The sequence below is a fragment of the Procambarus clarkii genome, chromosome 32 (assembly GCF_040958095.1).
Source record: "Procambarus clarkii isolate CNS0578487 chromosome 32, FALCON_Pclarkii_2.0, whole genome shotgun sequence".
NCBI classification, from domain to species: domain Eukaryota; kingdom Metazoa; phylum Arthropoda; class Malacostraca; order Decapoda; family Cambaridae; genus Procambarus; species Procambarus clarkii.
This window is the reverse complement of record NC_091181.1, coordinates 34,974,725-34,996,579: the sequence shown is the minus strand read 5'-3', so window position 1 is coordinate 34,996,579 and position 21,855 is coordinate 34,974,725. Positions and strand designations below refer to the sequence as shown.

General features: G+C 47.3%; 1 protein-coding gene across 1 annotated transcript in view; it reads right to left on the bottom strand.

Annotated features, from left to right (window-relative positions):
- LOC123759412 (ADAM metallopeptidase with thrombospondin type 1 motif A) overlaps positions 1–21,855 on the bottom strand; it is a 353,349-nt gene that overhangs the window by 100,926 nt on the left and 230,568 nt on the right. Inside the window, 1 exon segment of the mRNA XM_069335228.1 lies at positions 9,167–9,193. Coding sequence (XP_069191329.1) covers positions 9,167–9,193 — 27 coding nt within the window.

Genomic DNA, 21,855 nt, shown 5'->3' with positions numbered 1-21,855 from the left:
GGGGTCCACTACCACCCACAGGACGGGTATGGGGTCCACTACCACCCACAGGACGGGTATGGGGTCCACTACCACCCACAGGATGGGTATGGGGTCCACTACCACCCACAGGACGGGTATGGGGTCCACTACCACCCACAGGACGGGTATGGGGTCCACTACCACCCACAGGACGGGTATGGGGTCCACTACCACCCACAGGACGGGTATGGGGTCCACTACCACCCACAGGACGGGTATGGGGTTCACTACCACCCACAGGATGGGTATGGGGTCCACTACCACCCACAGGACGGGTATGGGGAGCATAATAATGAGCCAAATTAACCATTTAGTTGAATGACACCTCACTAACAAGGCTGTAATCACAGCTCGGTCCGTGTACCACCTGCGTCTCGTGTACAACTCGGTCCTCCATGTGTTATCACCACAGACAGCTTGATCAACATTACGTTCAGATGCTTCTCAGAGACGGGTACTCGAGCCAGGTCCTGGAGGCATGGCGGCCAATTAGCGCCAGGCATCCCACTCAGAGAGCATCCCCTTCTCTTCATATTGATTTTCAATTTAAGCTCAGCATTTGAATACCTTGTGTGTGTGTGTGTGTGTGTGTGTGTGTGTGTGTGTGTGTGTGTGTGTGTGTGTGTGTGTGTGTGTGTGTGTGTGTGTGTGCCTGCTGGATCGAGCTATTAGCTCTTGGACTTTCTAGAAAGAAAACTTTCTGAAGTACTGACTCCCAGTCTATTTTCCTTTATCATATCTACTACATATATTTATTTTGCAAATATATAAGGTAAGAGTGTGAGAAGAGAAGTGAGGAGAGGGTAAGAGAAAAAGGTAAGAGTAAGATAGGTAAGAATATGATAAAGGTAAGAATTAGAAGAGGAATAAGATTCCTCCTCTAATTCTTTAAGATTTAATCCTCTAATCCTCTAAGATTTAAGATGGGCTTAAGTCAGAGTACGTTCTTGTTTTTGATTCAGCAACTCTGAAGAAAAAGTTGCAAGTAGCACGGGCTATGGTGAGCCCGTAGTGGACTTCCCTGGCACAGGAGCGGGGCTGTAACTTGGTCAGATCACGTTTGTCATCAAACATGATAAAGCATCACGTGGTCTTCACACACAAACAGATCACCAGAAAAATCATTAGAAAAACAGTAAACAATCGACATATACGACCATACAAGATTGGACAAAGAGGACGGCTTTGTCAAGATTCTGTCTCTGATTCTGACAGCTCTGTCCAAGACTGGACAGCTTCTTTATGGACGATTTATTCCCGCACGAGGCAGAAGCAAATGGGCAAAGTTTCTTTCACCCTGAATGCCCCTGTTACCTAGCAGTAAATAGGTACCTGGATGTTAGTCAGCTGTCACGGGCTGCTTCCTGGGGGTGGAGGCCTGGTCGAGGACCGGGCCGCGGGGACACTAAAAATCCCCGAAATCATCTCAAGATAACCTCAAGATAACGATATCTAAACCCCCTGACAACATAACCTGATATCAACATGAACCCAGAAGACTTTGAAAGATAAAAGAGACAACATGCCCGCGCACTCAGCCCCAAGTCCTGACTCGTGGAAGTCAATATTACATAAAGAAATGTAAAGTCCCAGTAGCGTGAGCGTTCAGTCCCGCAAGGAGAAAAAAAACAAGGAAACGGGAGAGAGATTCCAAACACACTTAAATCAGCAGATACAGTTCCTCTACACAAGCTTTATCATCAAAGAACTACACGTCAGTCGCACTAACGTAAGTTTTGGAAAGCGTGATTAGGAATCAAATCTCCAGTTTTATGGAAAACAAAGAATTCTACAACCCAGGTCAACATGGCTTTAGACCCCTGTCTCTCATAGTTACTCAACCACTATGACAAAAAACACAGAAGCCTTAGAAAAAAGGCAAAATGCAGATGTTATATATATAAAATATATATAAATATATATAAACTTATATATATATAAAAGGGGGGTACTCAACTATACTTGGGTGTCTCATCCCCCCCACCCCCCGTCCCCCTCCCCATCTTCCCCTTCTCTTAGAAAATGTATTATTAAGAAACACTGTAACAATTCAATGGATTTTTTTTTCTAATTGAATTTTCAACTCATCAATTCATCATTTTTTCAATTCATCATTGTGAAGCACTGATGAATTACTTCATCATAGGGAGAGTTACTTCATTGGGGAAGTCTTCGTAAATGTCAATATTTCCTCAAGTATTTAACTTCGGCCGACCCCCCCGACCAGCCTATGTCCGTCCCGTACCCTATACCATTCCCCCTGCAAAGTTGGGCGAGGCTAGCCTTAAGCGTCAGGCCTCCAACCGTGGACAGACAAGACAAGCTGACACATCTTATGAACCATGATATTTGACACTTGATATCTTATGAATGATGATATTTGACACTTGATATCTTATGAACCATGATATCTGACACTTTATATCTTATGAACCATGATATCTGACACTTTATATCTTATGAACCATGATATCTGACACTTGATATCTTATGAATGGACATTATTTGTGTGTATATTTTTTAATGTAATCTTTCTGGTTATCGCCATTAATAGCTATCATTCTGAGCTCCCTGTAAACTAACATTGTGTAGGACGAGACGTCGGCAAGATAACCAATTAAGTGGTGCTTGGAGAGTAATGGTATAGTTTGGCCGCACGAGACGTCGGCAAGATAACCAATTAAGTGGTGCTTGGAGAGTAATGGTATAGTTTGGCCGCACGAGACGTCGGCAAGATAACCAATTAAGTGGTGCTTGGAGAGTAATGGTATAGTTTGGCCGCACGAGACGTCGGCAAGATAACCAATTAAGTGGTGCTTGGAGAGTAATGGTATAGTTTGGCCGCGAATGATTACCATACAGCATGATTCGCTTTCCTCCAGAACTAAGAGTTAATTCTGCTCAAAAGAATTATTCCTGCAGAATTATTGCCGGAATAATTTGATCTTGTTTATTTTTTCCATTATTTTTTTTTGTGCTGGCATATTGTCAGCAGATTAGCATATATAATTTGTTAGCGTAATTATCCCTGTTGTTGTTGTTGTTGTTTAAGATTCGCTACTTAGAACAACGTTCCAAGTAGCACGGGCTATGGTGAGCCCGTAGGCCAACGTGTTGATTATGACCAAACATTGTATGTTGCTATGTTGCTTCGTAGTGCGGGCCCATCAAACTGTTAATGACCGACCTTACCCCTGTATGGAATGTACAACAGTGCCCTAACAACGGGCTCGCCATAGCCCGTGCTACATGGAACTTTTTGTTCCAGGTAGCGAATCTTAAACAACAACAAGAGCCCTAAGCAAAGTAGAATGAAGCAAAGTAGATTGAAGCTTCATTCTACTTTGCTCTGATGAAGGCGAATTAAGCCGAGAACGCGTTAAGCATTCTCTATTTTTTCACATGAGGTTTTCTGCATATAAAGTCAAGAAGTACCAAGGCTGTCAAGTACACTTGACAGCCTTGACAAGGACATCTTGCCAGGGGGACCAGCAGACGACGAAGCATAACAGCAGCACTCAATAGCCAACTCTGTGTCTGCACCAATGTTTGGAGAACAAATTAACACACACACACACACACACACACACACACACACACACACACACACACACACACACACACACACATACACACACACACACACACACACACACACACACACACACTGAACAAACACAACTATCAAGGACTGCTCCCCCCCCCCCCCCCCCACACACTAAATTAGAACATGACCAATCTAACATTCGAGTCGTATTTCCCCATCTTTTAAAAACTTAATTGGCCAACTTGCTAAAGTGGCCAATTAAGTGGTAGATGAGATTCCCCCCGCCCCCCCCCCCCCACCAAAAAGGGAAAGAAGAGATTCCCCCCCTCCTCCTCCCACTAATGCTAGGGAAAAAAAGACCTCCTACCCATGTAGGGGAAGAAGAGAGTTTCTCCTACACCCCTGTAAGGGAACATAATACCTCCCTTTCCCCTACCTTGAAGAAGAGAGACCCCCCCCCCACCACTAGTCCAATCACATGGGCTGGACGGTAGAGCGATCGGTCTCGCTTCATGCAGGTCGGCGTTCAATCCCCGACCGTCCAAGTGGTTGGGCACTATTCCTTCCTTCCCCATCCCCCCGTCCCATCCCAAATCCTTACCCTGACCCTTTCCCCAGTGCTATATAGTCGTAATGGCTTGCCGCTTTCCCCTAAAAAGCCATTTATTCATGCCTTCCCACCCCCCCCCACTAGGTGAGTGTGTGTGCTCACCTAGTTGTGCTTGAGGGGTTTGAGCCTTGGCTCTTTGGTGTGTGTGTGTGTGTGTGTGTGTGTGTGTGTGTGTGTGTGTGTGTGTGTGTGTGTATGTGTGTGTGTGTGTGTGTGTGTGTGTGTGTGTGTGTGTGTGTGTGTGTGTGTAATTACCTAAGTAATTACCTAAGTGTAGTTACAGGATGAGAGCTACGCTCGTGGTGTCCCGTCTTCCCAGCACTCTTTGTCATATAACGCTTTGAAACTACTGACGGTCTTGGCCTCCACCACCTTCTCACTTAACTTGTTCCAACCGTCTACCACTCTATTTGCGAAGGTGAATTTTCTTATATTTCTTCGGCATCTGTGTTTAGCTAGTTTAAATCTATGACCTCTTGTTCTTGAAATTCCAGGTCTCAGGAAGTCTTCCCTGTCGATTTTATCAATTCCTGTTACTATTTTGTACGTAGTGATCATATCACCTCTTTTTCTTCTGTCTTCTAGTTTTGGCATATTTAATGCTTCTAACCTCTCCTCGTAGCTCTTGCCCTTCAGTTCTGGGAGCCACTTAGTAGCATGTCTTTGCACCTTTTCCAGTTTGTTGATGTGCTTCTTAAGATATGGGCACCACACAACAGCTGCATATTCTAGCTTTGGCCTAACAAAAGTCATGAACAATTTCTTTAGTATATCGCCATCCATGTATTTAAATGCAATTCTGAAGTTAGAAAGCATAGCATAGGCTCCTTGCACAATATTCTTTATGTGGTCCTCAGGTGATAGTTTTCTATCTAGAACCACTCCTAGATCTCTTTCTTTATCAGAATTCTTTAAAGATTTCTCACATAATATATAGGTTGTGTGGGGTCTATGTTCTCCTATTCCACATTCCATAACATGACATTTATTAACATTAAATTCCATTTGCCAAGTGGTGCTCCATATACTTATTTTGTCCAGGTCTTCTTGAAGGGCATGACAGTCATCTAAATTTCTTATCCTTCCTATTATCTTAGCATCATCAGCAAACATGTTCATATAATTCTGTATACCAACTGGTAGATCATTTATGTACACAATAAACATCACTGGTGCAAGAACTGAACCCTGTGGTACTCCACTTGTGACATTTCTCCATTCCGATACATTGCCTCTGATTACTGCCCTCATTTTTCTATCAGTCAGAAAATTTTTCATCCATGATAGAAGCTTGCCTGTCACCCCTCCAATATTTTCCAGTTTCCAGAACAACCTCTTATGTGGAACTCTGTCGAAAGCCTTTTTTAGGTCCAGATAGATGCAGTCAACCCAACCATCTCTTTCCTGTAATATCTCTGTGGCCCGATCATAGAAACTGAGTAAATTCGATACACAGGATCTTCCAGATCGAAAACCATACTGTCTGTCTGATATTATATCATTTCTCTCCAGGTGTTCTACCCATTTAGTTTTGATTAGCTTTTCCAATACTTTCACTATTACACTTGTCAATGATACAGGTCTATAATTGAGGGGGTCTTCCCTGCTGCCACTTTTGTAGATTGGAACTATGTTAGCCTGTTTCCACATGTCTGCTACGATTCCTGTACACAGGGATGCCTGAAAGATCAGGTGAAGTGGAATGCTGAGCTCAGATGCACATTCTCTCAGAACCCATGGTGAAACGCCATCTGGGCCAGCTGCTTTGTTCCTCCCGAGCTCCTTTAGCATATTTTCCACTTCATCTCTAGACACCTCTATCCGCTCTATGTTGTTCTCTGGAATTCTTATTGTGTCTGGTTCTCTGAAGATTTCATTTTGTACAAACACACTTTGGAACTTTTCATTTAATGTTTCACACATTTCCTTTTCATGTGTGTGTGCGTGTGTGTATGTGTGTGTGTGTGTGTGTGTGTGTGTGTGTGTGTGTGTGTGTGTGTGTGTGTGTGTGTGTGTGTGTGTATGTGTGTGTGTGTGTGTGTGTGTGTGTGCGTGTGTGTGCGTGTGTGTGTGTGTGTGTGTGTGTGTGTGTGTGTGTGTGTGTGTGTGTGTGTATGTGTGTGTGTGTGTGTGTGTGTGTGTGTGTGTGTGTGTGTGTGTGTACTTACCTAATTGTACTTACCTAATTGTGCTTGCGGGGGTTGAGCTCTGGCTCTTTGGTCCCGCCTCTCAACCGTCAATCAACTGGTGTACAGATTCCTGAGCCTATTGGGCTCTATCATATCTACATTTGAAACTGTGAATGGAGTCAGCCTCCACCACATCACTTCCTAATGCATTCCATTTGCTAACTACTCTGACACTGAAAAAGTTCTTTCTAACGTCTCTGTGGCTCATTTGGGTACTCAGCTTCCACCTGTGTCCCCTTGTTCGCGTCCCACCAGTGTTGAAAAGTTCGTCCTTGTTTACCCGGTCGATACCCCTGAGGATTTTGTAGGTTGTGATCATGTCCCCCCTTACTCTTCTGTCTTCCAGTGTCGTGAGGTGCATTTCCCGCAGCCTTTCCTCATAACTCATGCCTCTTAGTTCTGGGACTAGTCTAGTAGCATACCTATGGACTTTTTCCAGCTTCGTCTTGTGCTTGACAAGGTACGGGCTCCATGCTGGGGCCGCATACTCCAGGATTGGTCTTACATATGTGGTGTACAAGATTCTGAATGATTCCTTACACAGGTTCCTGAACGCCGTTCTGATGTTAGCCAGCCTCGCATATGCCGCAGACGTTATTCTCTTTATGTGGGCTTCAGGAGACAGGTTTGGTGTGATATCAACTCCTAGATCTTTCTCTCTGTCTGTTTCATTAAGTACTTCTGTGTGTGTGTGCGCGCGTGCGTGTGCACGCGCCTTAAGTGGTGCATTAGTGTCCCGCAGATAATCATCACAGCGTCTCAAACAGCTCCTCATTACAATACATAATAAGCTCTCCGGTATGAATATCTTGAGAGGAGTGACGGAGGAGGCGCAGCGGAGCGCAACACAACTCATCACATGTACGGGGGACCGCAGATGATTGTGTCAATAATATAGGCAAGGGGAAACACACCATCATCCATCATCCGGCTCCTCATCACCATCATCCGGCTCCTCAACACCATCATCCGGCTCCTTCCTCATCATTCATCATCCGGCTCCTCATCGCCATCATCCGGCTCCTCAACACCATCATCCGGCTCCTTCCTCATCACCATCATCCGGCTCCTCATCGCCATCATCCGGCGCCTCATCACCATCATCATCCGGCTCCTCATCACCATCATCCGGCTCCTCCATTACCATCATCCGGCTCCTCATCGCCATCATCCGGCTCCTCCATCACCATCATCCGGCTACTCATCACCATCATCATCCGGCTCCTCCATCACCATCATCCGGCTTCTCCATCACCATCATCCGGCTCCTCCATCACCATCATCCGGCTCCACATCACCATCATCCGGCTCCTCCATCACCATCATTCGGCTCCTCCATCACCATCATCCGGCTCCTCCATCACCATCATCCGGCTCCTCATCACCATCATCCGGCGCCTCATCACCATCATCCGGCTCCTCCATCACCATCATCCGGCTCCTCATCACCATCATCCGGCTCCTCCATCACCATCATCCGGCTCCTCATCACCATCATCCGGCTCCTCCATCACCATCATCCGGCTCCTCATCACCATCATCCGGCTCCTCCTCATCATCATCCGGCTCCTCATCACCATCATCCGGCGCCTCGTCACCATCATCCGGCTCCTCCATCACCATCATTCGGCTCCTCCATCACCATCATCCGGCTCCTCCATCACCATCATCCGGCTCCTCATCACCATCATCCGGCGCCTCATCACCATCATCCGGCTCCTCATCACCATCATCCGGCTCCTCCATCACCATCATCCGGCTCCTCCATCACCATCATCCGGCTCCTCCATCACCATCATCCGGCTCCTCATCACCATCATCCGGCTCCTCCATCACCATCATCCGGCTCCTCCATCACCATCATCCGGCTCCTCCATCACCATCATCCGGCTCCTCCATCACCATCATCCGGCTCCTCCATCACCATCATCCGGCTCCTGCATCACCATCATCCGGCTCCTCCAGCTGGCCCACTGAACAAGGCAATCCATCCTCCGAATTGACAGTACGGTTTAATACTAAGTAATAAGTACAATTCCTGACAGTTAGGAATAGTACATAATTACACTTACTTGTGCCGTTACATTTACCTCCCCCTTATTCGGAGGATGGGTTATCTTGAGGTTATCTTGAGATGATTTCGGGGCTTTAGTGCCCCCGTGGCCCGGTCCTCGACCAGGCCTCCACCCCCAGGAAGCAGCCCGTGACAGCTGACTAACACCCAGGTACCTATTTTACTCCTAGGTAACCGGGGCATAGGGTGAAAGAAAAAACTCTGCCCATTGTTTTTCGCTGGCGACCGGGATCGAACCCAGGACCACAGGATCACAAAAGAGAACACATTCCCACGCCGGAGCCAAAGAAATGGCCACACATCACGTACATAGAGAAGGTTACGGCTGGTCCACACCCTGGCTAAATGTATTTAATTTTCTAAATATAATTGGAGATTTGACTCTTAATCACTCTTTTAAAGACTAACCATGTGTGGTGTTGACCACCTGGTGGTCAACACCAGCGAACCATCAGTTAACAGCTGCCGGTTAAGAGAGCCAATCAGTGCCAACAAAAGACTGGGTTGACCACACCACACACTAGAAGGTGAAGGGACGACGACGTTTCGGTCCGTCCTGGACCATTCTCAAGTCGATTATGAATGGTCCAGGACGGAGCGAAACGTCGTCGTCCCTTCACCTTCTAGTGTGTGGTCTGGTCAACATAATTTAGCCACGTTATTGTGACTCCTCGCCTGCACAGACTGGGTGTCGAACAGGGGCGCACTGACTGGTTCACACTCACCTTTATCGGAATATATGTAGCCGGAACCTGAAAATATAAATGAACTACGTGAATAACAACATCTACAACACAAAAGAATAGTACCAATTATATGAAATAATATCAATAAACCAGCCTGTCTACCGTACCAATCTTAATCTGGTTGATTGGTTGAATCCAAACCAAAAATTGTGTATTTGGGCACAAAAATGACCTTACATGTACAACCCCTACATAGACCCCATATAAACGGATCATAAAAATTAATATATACAATCACAGAAAGGCAATAATATACATTAAAATACACAAATACATAATTCTGGTGACTGATGCATACAGAGGAGTCATGGCCTCAAATATCATATTTGCAAATGATGTAATATTTGGGTACAAAAAAAATAATGATAATTGGAAAAAAAACATTGTTGTAAGGAGAGCCGCAGTTGAAGTCACATGTGTGAAGTCCCGTGTCCCGAATTATTTTTAATGTGAGTGTGTGTACTCACCTAGTTGTACTCACGTAGTTGTTTTTGCGGGGGAAAGAGAAAACCCTTCTCTTTCTTGAGAAGAAGTGTGTGTGTGTGTGTGTGTGTGTGTGTGTGTGTGTGTGTGTGTGTGTGTGTGTGTGTGTGTGTGTGTGTGTGTGTGTGTGTGTACTCACCTAGTTGTGAGAACAACATGCATTTAACTGTTTAATCATCAGCACTTGTCATTATTCGACCGTGGTTATCGAAGGGGGAAGTTTGTCAATCACGGAGCAGACAGAGTGTGTGTCATCCACTCACCTCTCAACCTAACCCAGGGTTCGTATCCTGACACAGGTGTTCAGGGGGAGAGCCTAGACGTGGATCCTGGCAGGTGTTTCGTCTGCCGACGCCTCAGATTTGTCAACTCGTTCAAATAATTCAATATGTACTTTTAACGTTTTCTTATATATATCTGAAGCTTTTTCTAAGACCAATAATGCTGGTGTCAAGCCTCGCAGCTGCTAAATGATCTTGACGGGAATTCAAACAATAAGGAAGATGAAATTACCAACAAGAAATAAATGTATTTTTGGCTTCTATAACAATAAAACACTGATCAAAACTAATATCACCAAAAATCATGATTAAAAATAGTACCCTCTGCAAGACCATTAAATACTAATGAAACCGCGGGCGTGGTTACCGTAGAGTTAGCACACGGCTCTGCCAAACCTATATTACCTGGTTGATACCTGGTTGATGGGGTTCTGGGAGTTCTTCTACTCCCCAAGCCCGGCCCGAGGCCAGGCTTAACTTGTGAGAGTTTGGTCCACCAGGCTGTTGCTTGGAGCGGCCCGCAGGCCCACATAACCACCACAGCCCGGTTGGTCCGGCACTCCTTGGAGGAATAAATCTAGTTTCCTCTTGAAGATGTCCACGGTTGTTCCGGCAATATTTCTCATGCTTGCTGGGAGGACGTTGAACAACCGTGTTAATGATATTGCTCTGGGGCCAGATTCACGAAAGCACTTACGCAAGCACTTACGAACGTGTACATCTTTCCTCAATATTTGACGGCTTTGGTTACATTTACATAAGTGCTTTCGTAAATCTGGACCCCTGTACAGACCCGGACCCTGGCCCCTTCACACAGCCTTGCGCAGCTGTACAAATGCACATGTACCTAACTGTGTTAATAACAATGAATTCCTCACCCCCAGCGAGGCGGAAAGCACCAGCACTATAAAGTTAAGATTTGTGTTTAGATCGGTCACCAGCATGTGTGTCCCAGCACACAACGTCTGCTAGTGTGAGGTGGGGTTAGGTCGCCCTGTGGAAGGTGGGGGTCAGGTCGCCCTGTGGCAGGTGGGGTCAGGTCGCCCTGTGGCAGGTGGGGTCAGGTCACCCTGTGGCAGGTGGGGTCAGGTCGCCCTGTGGCAGGTGGGGTCAGGTCGCCCTGTGGTAGGTGGGGGTCAGGTCGCCCTGTGGCAGGTGGGTCAGGTCGCCCTGTGGCAGGTGGGGGTCAGGTCCCCCTGTGGCAGGTAGGGGGGTCAGGTCCCCCTGTGGCAGGTGGAGTCAGGTCCCCCTGTGGCAGGTCGGGGGGTCAGGTCATCCTGTGGCACGTGGGGTCAGGTCGCCACACTGTGGCAGGTGGGGGTCAGGTCGCCCTGTGGCAGGTGGGGGTCAGGTCCCCCTGTGGCAGGTGGGGGTCAGGTTAACCTGTGGCAGGTGGGGGTCAGGTTACCCTGTGGCAGGTGGGGTCAGGTCCCACTGTGGCAGGTCGGGGGGTCAGGTCACCCTGTGGCAGGTGGGGTCAGGTCGCCCTGTGGCAGGTCGGGGGGGTCAGGTCGCCCTGTGGCAGGTGGGGGTCAGGTCGCCCTGTGGCAGGTGGGGGTCAGGTTACCCTGTGGCAGGTGGGGGTCAGGTTACCCTGTGGCAGGTGGGGGTCAGGTCGCCCTGTGGCAGGTGGGGTCAGGTCCCCCTGTGGCAGGTGGGGGTCAAGTCGCCCTGTGGCAGGTGGGGGTCAAGTCGCCCTGTGGCAGGTGGGGGTCAAGTCGCCCTGTGGCAGGTGGGGGTCAAGTCGCCCTGTGGTAGGTGGGGGTCAAGTCGCCCTGTGGCAGGTGGGGGTCAGGTCGCCCTGTGGCAGGTGGGGTCAGGTCGCCCTGTGGCAGGTGGGGTCAGGTCGCCCTGTGGCAGGTCGGGGGGTCAGGTCGCCCTGTGGCAGGTGGGGGTCAGGTCACCCTGTGGCAGGTAGGGGGTCAGGTCGCCCTGTGGCAGGTGGGGTCAGGTCACCCTACAGGTGGCAGTAAGTGATGAATCTCCTAGTCCAGCACACTCCAGGTGTAAGCCCTTATGACCCGCAGGCATTGTGTGTGTGTGTGTGTGTGTGTGTGTGTGTGTGTGTGTGTGTGTGTGTGTGTGTGTGTGTGTGTGTGTGTAGACCGTACACTAACAAAGACACCTAGAAAACTAACCCAGTAGTACCGTAGCACACAACTCTGCCACACGACACGTCGCGCCCTGGTGGTTCTAACACCATATACTTACGCGGCCAATTAGCTAGTGCGGTTGACAGTTGAGAGAGAGTTAGAGGCAACAATGAGTGACATTACCGCGCCTCGTCGGGGCTTGTGTAAACACCTTGTGTAATCACCAACCCTCCCTCCCTCCCTCCCTCCCTCTCTCCACCTAGGTCACTTGTCTTCATATTATCTCCTCCAACACACACACACACACACACACACACACACACACACACACACACACACACACACACACACACACACGCACGCACACACACACACACACACACACACACACACACACACACACACACGCACACGCACACACACACACACAGACACACACACACACACACACACTTTTGTGTGTGTATATATATCATCATTTACCACTACTATCTCACTGGCTAAATAAATACTTTAAAAATATATATAAATATAGTGACGTCCTTAATTACTGGCGGCCCTGGCCTGGCCTTAGTCGCCCTCAGACTTTTAAGAACAGTGAGATATAGAAAGTTAAAGAGACTTCAGAGACGAAGAATAAGAAGTAATATGACTGAAAATATATATACAGAGGGTATAACAAAGAACACATAAGTAACATGTTAAAAATATATCAACCCCAAAATGGAACTCGAAACAATAGATTTAATTTAAAAAGTTTAGCTTGAGGACAGACCTGGGTAAATACTGGTTTGGAAACAGGCTTGTTTATTTATAAAACAAATTACTAGGCAATATAAATACACTTAGGATCGATGGATTGTTTAAAGCGTATAGGTTTGACATGCATATTAAGTTTGGGTGGATGTAAATAAATAGGGGCTGCTTCCTATAGGCTCAATGGGTCTCCTACAGTGTCTTCTATTCTTAGGTTTGAATAACATATATTCACATACAACCAAAAGTTGATTATTTGTCACTTACGTGAAGTTTTAATGGCGAGATAATTAGTGAGTAGATGGGGCATGAGGATCTAAGTGACAGAGAGAGAGAGAGAGAGAGAGAGAGAGAGAGAGAGAGAGAGAGAGAGAGAGAGAGAGAGAGAGAGAGAGTCGATCTCACACGACTCCAGTGATCTTGAAGAACGTCTCTGGTTAATGCACTATGAAGAGGCACACACACACCTTGGAAGGGATCAGGATAAGGATTTGGGATGGGACGGGGGGGGGGGAAGGAATGGTGCCCAACCACTTGGACGGTCGGGGATTGAACGCCGACCTGCATGAAGCGAGACCGTCGCTCTACCGTCGCACACACCCTGGAGGATAAGCAGCTTCGACTCATCTCCAAGGTCAGGGGGGCCAGATTCATGAAGAAGTTACGCAAGCACTTACGAAACCTGGGGGCCAGATTCATGAAGCAGTTACGCAAGCACTTGCGAACCTGGGGCCAGATTCATAAAGCAGTTACGCAAGCACTTACGAACCTGGGGCCAGATTCACTAAGCAGTTACGCAAACACTTACGAACCTGGGGCCAGATTCATGAAGCAGTTACGCAAGCACTTACGAACCTGTCCATCTTTTCTCAATCTTTGGCGGCTTTGTTTACAATCATTAAACACTTAATGAGCTCCGAAGCACCAGGAGACTATTTAAAACAATAACAACAGTTGATTGGGAAGCTGTCCATACCTGTAAACTGTTTAAAACACCCACAACGTCTCTAACGCCCTAACTAACCCTACCCTACCCTACCCGAGGACCCGCGCAAGGAAAACGGGACACCGCATCAAGACCGAATGCCGCCAAGACGGCTTTAAACGCCACGCTACTAACAGCGGGCTTCGGAGAGAGAAAGAAAGATGGCTGCCAGATTAGCGTCAGGACCCTACGCAATGAATAGCCGGCGTGCTGGAGGATGGGCGGAGCCCCCCTGATCAGCACACAGATAAGGTACATTGGTATGGATATTGGTGTCGATGGCACATAATTCTTGCAAGATTTTTCTCCGCTTTAAAGAAGTACTATTGGGCATTCATAAGCAGCGAGGCCCGAGTAATGAGGGAAGGATACCTGGTTGATACCTGGTTGATGGGGTTCTGGGAGTTCTTCTACTCCCCAAGCCCGGCCCGAGGCCAGGCTTGACTTGTGAGAGTTTGGTCCACTAGGCTGTTGCTTGGAGCAAGGAATTGTTTGTGTTTTTGGGGAGAGAGCAGTGGGTAGTGTTGACTACGGCACGTGTAGCGTACACGTATAGTACGATGATGATACAGCAGAAGATACATGAAGCGGATGTATTATATGATAAATACAGATGTAGTCCACAGAGCAGAAGATACAGCCACCCGCCCCGCCCGCCAGCCAACACTCGCTGGACTCATCACGTAAAAATAACAGTAGATGGAGACTTCCTGCAGGAGCTTTGCATCACTGCACATGCCATAGGACTCAACAAGTGAGCGTCTGCAACATCCTCTCACCAGAGTTACTGACAACACTCACAAACGTAGCTACGTTAACCAATTTAACAATTACACACCAAGTTAACCAATTATTATATGATTTTATATTTAAACACAGTTTGTAAAGCGTGAGGGAAGGAGAGAGAGGAGAGGAGAGAAGAGAAGAGAAGAGAAGAGAAGAGAAGAGAAGAGAAGAGGAGAGGAGAGGAGAGGAGAGGAGAGAAGAGAAGAGAAGAGGAGAGGAGAGAGGAGAGAGAGGAGTGGAGAGAGAGGAACACGCAAGATAGCTACCGCGAACTGTGAGACTTTCACTGAGCTGAGGAGCAGCGCGTTGTTACTTAGCACTTGTAGTGTTGCTGGTGACCTTCTTGGTCCCCTCACCCCCCCCCCCCCATCCCCCGGACACTGCCTCTCCTCTCCTCTCTCACCCTCCCCCTCTCTCCCCCACCCCCACCCCCCCCCCTCCGACTCTCTCCGACACTGTCTCACCCTGTCCCTCAGTCTCCCTCACCCACTGTCCCTTAGCCTTCGACAGAGAGAGAGAGAGAGAGAGAGAGAGAGAGAGAGAGAGAGAGAGAGAGAGAGAGAGAGAGAGAGAGAGAGAGAGAGAGAGAGAGAGACAGAGAGAGAGAGAGAGAGACAGAGAGAGACAGAGAGAGAGAGAGAGAGAGAGAGAGAGAGAGAGAGAGAGAGAGAGAGAGAGAGAGAGAGACAGAGAGAGACAGAGAGAGAGACAGAGAGAGAGAGAGACAGAGAGAGACAGAGAGAGAGAGACAGAGAGAGAGAGACAGAGAGAGAGAGACAGAGACAGAGAGAGAGAGAGAGAGAGAGAGAGAGAGAGAGAGAGAGAGAGAGAGAGAGAGACAGAGAGAGAGGAGAGAGAGAGAGAGAGAGAGAGAGAGAGAGAGAGAGAGAGAGAGAGAGAGAGAGAGAGAGAGAGAGAGAGAGAGAGGTGACTAACCTAACTAACATTCTGGAAATGACTGACATATTGGCCAAACAAATTTGCTACTAAAATAAAGCAAAATGGCATCTTATGGAAGGCCAAAATCCTTCCTTATGGAAGGTAGATGTCGTTCCATTCCACAAAAGGAAGAGTCGTTCAATAGTCGGTAACAACGGGTCTCTGTTTTCAATTACTGGCAAAATTCTTGAGGTAATCTCGCGCCAAATAGCACCTTGACCATCATCGGCTATTATGTGATCGAAAAGTTGGTTTCGGACAAAAGGGGGTTTGTTCTGCTGCTGATCTTGTGCCAAATCTCTCCACCCAGTGACATCATATTGACACCGAGATCCGCTTTGATCCGCAATGTCCTCCAGCGCTGGACATTGCAGGAGGCTTTGATTAGGTAGGACACTTTGGATTGCTAGCAAAACTTCAAGCATTGGCTCTTTCAGGATCCAACGTACAGCCAATAAATGACAACCTTCAGGAATGGACTCTGAAAAGTAGCCGTCTTTCATCCCTGTGTTGTACCACACACCCACTTGACAACAGGGCGGTTGCAACACCCTCTATGAGGCAGGATTTCGCGCCTAAATGGTGAGGCAGAAGCCCCCCCTGCAGGTTGCACACCCCCATCAGTTGCCGCAAGTCTGGACAAGGTGAAGTACCGAACAAGAAGCCTCATCTCTAGTCTAGACCCGTGTGACTGGTCACCACATCATAGCCTTCAACACCAGGAAGACGTTGGCCGCTTCCATTATCTACAAGAACAATGTCCCTCAAGGTTCACCTTCTTGCCCATGTTCTTGGACAAGCAAAAGGGGGACAACCACAACACAAGGCACTAAGCAAGCGACAGCTTCGTGCTGGCTGTCCCAAGAACATCACCCCCATCAGCGACCGTTCGTTCCTAGTCTGATCTGAATTTGGAACATGTCCGCTCAACGTGTCCACGCGCGCGCGGGAAATCCAGTCGACGGACTACATGAAGGCTCTGGTACACAGTGAGGTCCTGGCTCGTCCAGTATTGTACATGATAGTAACCTGCCATTAAATGTAACTATTCGTAATGGATACTAATAATCTAATAAAGTAAATGAGTTTTTAGAAGATAATAACTCTTAGCTTGCAGCTTTATTGCGAATATCATTGTCAATCAAAATAAAAAAGGAAAGAGAGAGAGAGAGAGAGAGAGAGAGAGAGAGAGAGAGAGAGAGAGAGAGAGAGAGAGAGAGAGAGAGAGAGAGAGAGAGAGAGAGAGAGCGCAAGAAAACATGTGCATGTAATAGTCGGGCAACAGCACAACACCCCGTTACCACTCCCCCCCCCTCCCCCCCTCCCAAGAACTGCAGATCATGCACAGGAGCATGACTCATCTCCCCCCCCTGGACCCCCCCCCCCCTCCCCCTAACTCATCACCTCCCAGACCAGCACTCACCACAACACTCACACACTCATCCAAATCATGAGGCCTGTAGGTAATGGGTCACAGCTTTTGGATGAAGAGTTCGAAAAAATACAAAATTGATTCTATTGGAATCAAAACTTTTATAGTTTGTTGACAGCTTGTCGAAGCTTTGATCAGCACTGAGTAAACTCCCTCTAATATTGTCTGCTGTTTACACTATTAAAACCAGTAACAAATTTATATTGAATTATGGGAACACCATTTGTAGAATTACTAGTTAAAAAAAAAAAAGCAGCCGTCATAGTGATATCTGCGTCATTTACAAAATTACATTTGATTTTTGTATTTTCAAAATATTTTCCAAATTCATTTGAAAATATTGTAATACAGCCCATATTGGTCAAACATACGAATATTTAGGAGTTTTGAATTACCGAACAAAACTTTGCAACAAAGAATGGCCAAATAAATGTCTAAGGATCTATTTATTCATTGGTGTGAAAATTCTCGCCAAACTGATTGGGGGAGTTCTATATCAATCACGAATTGTAAAAACATTTTAATTACATATATATATATATATATATATATATATATATATATATATATATATATATATATATATATATATATATATATATATATATATATATATTATTGAAGATGCTTTAATACACAAATTGCTGAGGCACGTGATGGCTTTGTGATTTATACACCTTGGATTCATTTTTAACTGATCTATTAAAACGCGATAACACACACACACACACACACACACACACACACACACACACACACACACACACACAGGGGCCTGGTAGCCTGGTGGATAGCGCGCAGGACTCGTAATTCTGTGGCGCGGGTTCGATTCCCGCACGAGGCAGAAACAAATGGGCAAAGTTTCTTTCACCCTGAATGCCCCTGTTACCTAGCAGTAAATAGGTACCTGGGAGTTAGTCAGCTGTCACGGGCTGCTTCCTGGTGTGTGTGTGTGTGGTGTAGGGGAAAAAAAGTAGTTAGTAAACAGTTGATTGACAGTTGAGTGGCAGGCTGAAAGAGCAAAGCTCAACCCCCGCAAACACAACTAGGTGAATACACACACACACACACACTCACACACACACACACACACACACACACACACACACACACACACACACACACACACTCGCACACACACACACACACACACACACACACACACACACACACACACACACACACACACACACACACTCACACACACAGACACACACGCCAGACCCCTCACCACACCCACAGTGATGACAAACACGACACACCTCTCTGACTCACACCACAAGCACAAAATATACTTAGGTAAATTGACACCGAATTATTCACTTTACGGCCAAGACAAAAATTCCAGCGAGTCCCGACGCTGAACGACATAACCAGTATGTCGGGTGAGTCAACAGGGGACACCACCACCATCAACCACCATCAACCACCACCATCTGTGCAGTTATCCCTCCCTCCACCCCCCCCCCCCCACATGACCTTGACCCTATTAAACAAGGACAATACGACCTTACACAAGAAAACATGTCAAAACTCTAACCCCACCACGAAACAAAGACAAAGTAACTACACATTGTATATGTAAAAATAAGATTTTAAGTTTCCTTGTACACAGTTAAATAAAGGACGTCGACAAGGTCACGGCCCTTGGGTATGCCGGGAAGACTTTCCTGCTTGGAGCATCTTAAGAAAGAGTTCCTAAAGGTCACGCCCCATCACCGTATACTGCTCTTCAGGGTAAGCTGCCCGCTGCACCACCTGTGGACGGCCGCCCGCAACACTACTACTGCTGCGGACGCTGGCCCACTGCAAGCAATATAAATACTGCAACAAGTTATATAAACAACACAAGAGACAGAGAGAGAGAGAGAGAGAGAGAGAGAGAGAGAGAGAGAGAGAGAGAGAGAGAGAGAGAGAGAGAGAGAGAGAGAGAGAGAGAGAGAGAGAGATCACTGCACCTTTTGGCTCACTCGTATATACCGGAGCTGAGGTATAAACAGGAGGCAGTAAACAAAATTTACTGTACCAGCTTTTAATTTAAATGAGGTTATTGTGGCGCAGAAATGTCAATAGTCAAGTAATTTAAACCAGCAAGGTACGTATAGCATACAGTGGAGTATACAAGATTTGTTTCCCTATAACTGGAAAAGGAGAGAAGAGACTAGACATGATCACCACATGAAGAATTCTCATCCTATGAGTAATGCAAAAAAAAAAGCCTACAGAGACCACAAAAGGTCTCTTGTATTAACACACCTTGTTAATACAGGAGACATACACGCGTGACATGACTCCGGTCGGGGTCAGGAAGACATGTGACTATGCAGTATGACCCCCCAGCTAACATACGAACATAGGCATACGTATCATCGGCATTAATCCCAAAATCGCCAGTTTATCAGATCATTACCACACACACTAGCATACCAACATTATTAAGAAGCTTCACAGTGCCTCAATTATGTTAAGTATTCGCTCATAACCTCACTTGTCTGAACAGTATCTCACTTATCCGAACAGTACCTCACTCGTCCGAACAGTATCTCACTTATCCGAACAGTACCTCACTTATCTGCACAGTATCTCATTCATTCGAACAGTACCTCACTCATCCGAACAGTACCTCACTTATCCGCACAGTACCTCACTTATCCGAACAGTACCTCACTTATCCGAACAGTACCTCACTCATCCGAACAGTATCTCATTCATCCGAACAGTACCTCACTCATCCTAACAGTACCTCACTTATCCGAACAGTACCTCACTTATCCGAACAGTACCTCGCTCATCCGAACAGTACCTCACTCATCCGAACAGTACCTCACTTACCTGAACAGCACCTCACTTATTCGAACAGTACCTCACTTATCCGGACATGAGCAATAATCAACCACACACCATCAACAACATAGCTTCATAAACTGTACATCGCACTAATAAATGACAACCATCACCTCCCGGCATAAGACCCTTCATCACCAAGATTACTTACAAGTTTTAGACAAAATTACATTGCAGAGACGTGACTCCGTCTCAACTTCCCACACGCCAACTTTCTATTCTTCTCTTTCCTCGAATTCTAGTTAAGATTTTGACGGATTTCTTACAGCAACAGAAAACTTACCGGATTTTATAACCAAATTCATTTATCCAAATACTGGGAAACTCAGAGTAACCTAAAATCTAATCCTACCCGGTGAAGCCTAACATAACCTTGTGGTTATTTTGAGATGATTTAGGGGTTTAGTGTCCTCGCGGCCCGGTCCTCGATTAGGCCTCCACCCCCAGGAAGCAGCCCGTAGCAGCTGTCTAACTCTCCAGGTACCTATTCACTGCTAGGTGATAAAGAGCATCAGGGGTGAATGAAACTCTGCCCATTTGTTTCCGTCTCCGCCAGGGATCGAACCCGGAATCTTAAAACTACGAATCCCGAGCGCTGTCCACTCAGCCGTCAGGCCCCGAGGGAGGGCGTTGGAAGGCTGACGCACCAACCTGTTCTCCTGAAGAGTACTACATCGCATTACCACCCATAATTTCTCTCTGGCCCAAAACTGATGTACTAACAAGTGTAGCGGCTCGCGAAAATAACGTCACATCCCGTGTTTTATTCGCGGGTCCTCGGGTAGGTTAGGTTCGGGCAATTTAGTACAACATTTTAGTGAAGGTTGAGAACGCTTGTTAAAACGGGCGAAAGGTCTCTCAGTGCAATTATATTTTCGACATTCTGTCAAGCCGGTCGGCCGAGCGGACAGCACGCTGGACTTGTGATCCTGTGGTCCTGGGTTCGATCTCAGGCGCCGGCGAGAAACAATGGGCAGAGTTTCTTTCACCCTATGCCCCTGTTACCTAGCAGTAAAATAAGTACCTGGGTGTTAGTCAGCTGTCACGGGCTGCTTCCTAGGGGGTGGAGGCCTGGTCGAGGACCGGGCCGCGGGGACACTAAAGCCCCGAAATCATCTCAAGATAACCTCAAGAAGCCTCCTGGTCTCGAAGGGAATTATTTCCACTTGCAGATTTAGAATTAGTCCCTCTAATATTTTTCCAGGTACCTTGAGGTTACCTTGAGGTGCTTCCGGGCTTAGCGTCCCCGCGGCCCGGTCGTCGACCAGGCCCTCCTGGTTGCTGGACTGATCAACCAGGCTGTTAGACGCGGTTGCTCGCAGCCTGACGTATGAGTCACAGCCTGGTTGATCAGGTATCCTTTCAGGTAACATCAACCAGCCAGACAGTCAGTCAGTCAGCAGGTAACGAGTCAGCGGCTGCCTCTCAGGCCATTAATTAACCGACAGAATACCCATCTGACTGAACGATCAGTTTCTACCAACTGGTCTCAGGCCTCCCCGGGCGGGCTCCCCCCCCCCTCCCACCCCCCAGCGTCCCTACACACACACACACACACACACACACACACACACACACACACACACACACACACACACACACACACACACACACTTTTAAAACTAGGTATGATAGGGAAATGGGACAGGAGTCATTGCTGTAAACAACCGATAGCTGGAAAGGCGGGATCCAAGAGTCAATGCTCGATCCTGCAAGCACAAATAGGTGAGTACAAATAGGTGAGTACACACACACACACACACACACACACACACACACACACACACACACACACACACACACACACACACAAGCACTCACGCACGCACGCACGCACGCACGCACGCACGCACCAGTCGCTAGAGGCCGCTTCCCGATAAGGGACCAGCAACAATATATCATCATTCCCTTTGGTACCTCCTTATCCGGCACCCAATCCCCGCCACGCGGCAGACACATCACCGGTGGACCCCACGCCCCACACGGCAGACACGCCACCGGGGACCCCACGGCAGATACACCACCGTTGGACCCCACGCCTACACGGCAGACACGCCACCGCTGGACCC